Raw genomic sequence first — 4,371 nt, forward strand, 5'->3', positions numbered from 1 at the left:
ATATAATCTTCTCGGAAGGTACTTTGCGCGCGTATAATCTCCAGGCTTGATGAAACAAAGCGTTCCATGTATAATCTGCGGAGAAGCTTCTAAGTCAGTAGGCGTATTTAAAAAGAAGAAGCTGGATCGCTCGTTTTCCAGCGATTACGCTCCACCCTCAGCGAAACGAGGTCTCTAAATGGCCGTCGGAGCAATATCGCGACTTCCACCGACTAAATGAATGTCAAATGAATACTCGGCCGTAGTCTCTACTTCGACCGTACTCTCTTCGTTCAAAGAGACGAAACGTACTCACGCATGAAATTATTTAAATGAAACACTTCCGTAGCTAAGCCTTTCCGTAGGAAGAGGTCTTGCGAAGAAATCGATAATACGGTGGAAGAAACGTTTCCGCCGACGTAGCCACCCTCTTTTCGCCAGTGACTGTACGCTTGTGATTAATAGCGAATTAAGGCCGGAGGGGAAATAAATTTTTTTTTTTCTCTTCCCGATCACGACTGGTTAATGTCGTGAAACATTATCGAAAAATTAATCATACTCCATGCTCGATTTTTTTCAACAAAACAATTACTCACGTCAAATATATTTCACTTAAACGAAATAAAATTTCAATACACACTGGGAGGCATATAGTTTAATAGATTGCACAGTCGACAGCATTGTTTTAAATAGCTTTGTTTTAAAATAATTATTATAAACTGCACACGCCAAAAACACGTCTTCTGGGTGAACAAAACTTTTTGCTAAATCTCTTATGTTACGTTTCATCTACAAAAAGCGTAGTGGAATGAGATACAGTATTGTGTATTGCATCGCTTATTTTCCGCTATGCTTTTTTCCCTCTCTTGTTAGAAGCTTCCCTACAAACTCAATTAATTTCAAGTTTTAAATAAGCCGGTAACTAGTTAGTAACTCTTCTGCCGCAATAAGAAGCTTGATTAACGCATTCCCATGCTTTATCACCGTATTGCACCGTGTATTTTCAGAAGAAAAGAGTTATAACGAAGGAAAAAAGGAACGTTTCCAAGCTTAGCAAGATTAATATACTTCTCGGAACGTTTCTTTCGGAAATGTTAATGATTCAAAAAAATAACATAGTATTAAGTTCTAAGGCTAATTAAACATCAAATATTCTTGAGATTGTAATGATTCTACTGTAAGAATTGTGCGAAATTTTTTATAAATTAAATGAAGTATTTCAATTCGACCTTCGCTATCGAAACAAAAATTATAGAATACCAGCTCATAACCAGCGCATTTACAGTTCAACAAACACAACAAAGCGCTTGAATCATGTTCCCTTCGCGTTTTCGTAGCCCGAAGGGTGATGCAAATGTTTATACGTATGTCGTAAGGTAGAAGGCAAACAAAACGATAGCTTTTCTCAAGGAACCACCGGTTTTAGGGTCGCCAAAGTTGACGAAGGGGTCGCACACATACAGATATTTTCCATACTCAGGAAAAGATACTACTGGGTCTGGTAGAAGGAACACGCAGTTCGTGTCGGAAAGCTCACGCAATGGTGGAAGAAAGAGAAATGAAGAAACGAGGGTAGAAAGTCTCACCCCGTAGAAGGGTATTGTCTCCGGAGAATTTACAGTTCCTGCAGCAATTCCCGGCTCCATTTTTTGCATATATTCACCCCGTCAACGCGAAGGCAGTCTAGAAACTTATTTTCGAAGCCGGGCAAACGGTCCCTCTCCGCCCTTCCAAAAGATTCTCGTAAATCATTGATTTTGTCAGACAAAGCGCAACGAGGATTGCCGCAGGGCATATGGATGAACCGTTACTTTTTTAGCGGGGGTACAGAAATTTGTTTACTGAATCTTTTAAAGCTGTTTCTCCAAGAAAGAAATATTAGGTTAAAATAAATAAATTATTATCAGAAAAGATTCGAGATTGCTTGTTACCTTTAGCGTCTACGTTATAAAGAATTATGTTATATTTGCGAGAAAAAAGTCAACTGACCTTAGAATTGACGATCAAGCACATCTCCTTGAGTTTCTTAATGATGGTACGTCGTGTTCTATTTTCATTGATGACATGGTCCAATAGCCAATCGATTAAATCTACAAATTTATAATGACATATTATAGTTATCGCATGAGTGATCCAGTTTAGAGTAAATGGAAATACTTTTTATTGATTTATAGATAATAACGATTAAATGTTAAAAAAATGTTGATTAAACAATGCACTGAATTACTCATTCCTTGCATCCTTGTCTTTTATTTATTGCGTAAAAAAAAAGCTCTGTATTTTAGGCACGTTCTCGTAAAGGGCACTAATTTATCGAGTTCAACGATGTGTGTACGAGACTTCTCCGTGAGAAATGGACGATATAAAGAGTTTACCTTGAGGATATTTGTTAGTCTGATGCTCCATGAAGAGGGTACGTAGCTCGTCCTCTTCCGCCTCCGTCCAGGTCGCTCGTGAAACTTTCTTGTTAGTCGTTTCCGCGTTGTAACCATCCACGATTTCTGTCGCGTCGCGGGTAGTCTTCCAGAAGAGTAGCTCCATATACGACTTCCGGTTCTTCTGGGCGACTTCGATGAAACGGCGGATTATGAAGACCGCGAACTTTTGGAGCTCCTAAAGCAAGAATCGATTTTTCTGCTGCTCAACGAGTCCACTTCTGTGGACCATTAAGCCCGATACAAGGATGCAATAAAAGCTTGCTGGTGAAATTTATTGCGCAGTACAAGAAAAGAAAAGAATTTTTATCACTAGCTAAGAAACCATCTTATCTATCTCTTATATACGAAAGGCGATAAAGCGTGACATCGCAAAGAAACAAAATTTGTCGAGAAAAATATTGGATTGAATAATATCAAAAATGTTAACGATTTGGCAAATTTATAAAGCATATAAGGTGTAATTATTATAGTTAGTTACGTGATTCATTCTCTCTCTCTCTCTCTCTCTCTCTCTCTCTCTCTCTCTCTCTCTCTCTCTATATATTCTATTACCTTATGAGCAGGATCCTTTGACTCGAGGATTCTTTGAAAAATCCGAAATATGGATGCTTGAAATATCATACCCGGCATTTTACAATCCCAAGCAATCCGATGTAGCATTTTTATAACATAGTGATTAAGTTCGATTGTGTTGTTTTCGAATTGTAGCATTAGTAGTGTTAAAGCCTTGACGACCTTCACGTTGGCGAACCTTCGAATAATATATCGTTTTTACAAAGATGCTATTTATGTTTTATCGTATAGAATATCTTGATTCACTGAATCAGAATTTCTTTTTAAAAAAATCGCAACAAAAGAGTTTGAAAAGCGCAAATAGATAATAAACCCTTACTTTTGTTCGATTTTAAATAAACCTTTAAGAATTGAAACTTTAAGAATTAAATTTAAAAAATCTAATTGTTCTTTGAGATTTATTTAACCAAAATAATTAATGTTGAAAAACAGATTGTTAAAATATGAACAATCTATAAGTAAAAGAATGATCTTTTATATATAGATTGTTTAATTAATTTTTTTATATTTTTAACAATTTGTTTTTTAACATTAATTATTTTGGTTAGATGAATCTCAAGGAAAAATTCGATAGAACACTCTATTATTACACTATTATCGCACCTTTGAAGAAATTCATCCAATTTAAAGTTAATTTCTTGAACAACAGTTTCTCTTTCTTCTTCTTCTTCTTCATCTCCATCCTCTTCTTCCTCATCTATATCAAAAAGTTTATATGTGTGTGTATGTGTACACATATAAAATATGTAAACTAAATGTTAATATCTTATTAAGAAATTTGATGTTTATTTACTTTCTCGATGATTTTCAGAATTTTCAATGTCTTCATCCGCATTTATCGTTTCTTGAATTTGCTCTTCTATCACTAAAAATAAGATATTTTTGTTAAAAAAGAAATATATCTAAAAAACTCTTTTACTAACTTAATTGTTACTAATCTATTATTTATTCGATCAAGACTCTTTATCTTTATTGTATTCTGCAATTTTTGAAAATAATAGTAATTTCGATGTGTAAATCGTAATACATAAAAATCTCTTAAAAATACATCGCGAAACATTTTAAATCATTGTAAAAAGTTTTCTCTGAGCACAAGTTGTTGCCCTAAAGAAAGCTTCCCACCGCCCGAAGAATTCAGTTTGTCCAAGTGACGGTGACGGTGGTGCTATTTCAGCTTAAAGTTTTAATTGTCTCTTCTCCGCGGTCTGCTCAACTCGAAACAGTAATTCGAGATAAAATAAAGCGCTCGTCCGACCTGCCGTGTTTTTATCTCGGATTTTTAAATGTTTCATCCCCGTTGATGTATTAAAAGTGTTAAGGAAACTTTTGATCTACTAGCACGAAGTGTGTGTGTACATATATATATATATATATATATATA

At 35.1% G+C, this 4,371-nt stretch overlaps 1 protein-coding gene across 1 annotated transcript in view; it reads right to left on the reverse strand.

Moving 5' to 3' along the window:
• LOC108751315 (protein timeless homolog) overlaps positions 1 to 4,371 on the reverse strand; it is a 57,608-nt gene that overhangs the window by 6,393 nt on the left and 46,844 nt on the right. The window contains exons 2-6 of the mRNA XM_018491416.1: positions 3,784 to 3,855; positions 3,594 to 3,687; positions 2,970 to 3,168; positions 2,355 to 2,592; positions 1,969 to 2,069 (exon numbers count right to left, since the gene is read on the reverse strand). Of these exons, the coding sequence (XP_018346918.1) occupies positions 1,969 to 2,069; positions 2,355 to 2,592; positions 2,970 to 3,168; positions 3,594 to 3,687; positions 3,784 to 3,855 (704 nt within the window). The remainder of the gene's footprint in view (positions 1 to 1,968; positions 2,070 to 2,354; positions 2,593 to 2,969; positions 3,169 to 3,593; positions 3,688 to 3,783; positions 3,856 to 4,371) is intronic.

Source organism: Trachymyrmex septentrionalis, unplaced genomic scaffold, assembly GCF_001594115.1.
Source record: "Trachymyrmex septentrionalis isolate Tsep2-gDNA-1 unplaced genomic scaffold, Tsep1.0 scaffold44, whole genome shotgun sequence".
Classification (NCBI taxonomy): domain Eukaryota; kingdom Metazoa; phylum Arthropoda; class Insecta; order Hymenoptera; family Formicidae; genus Trachymyrmex; species Trachymyrmex septentrionalis.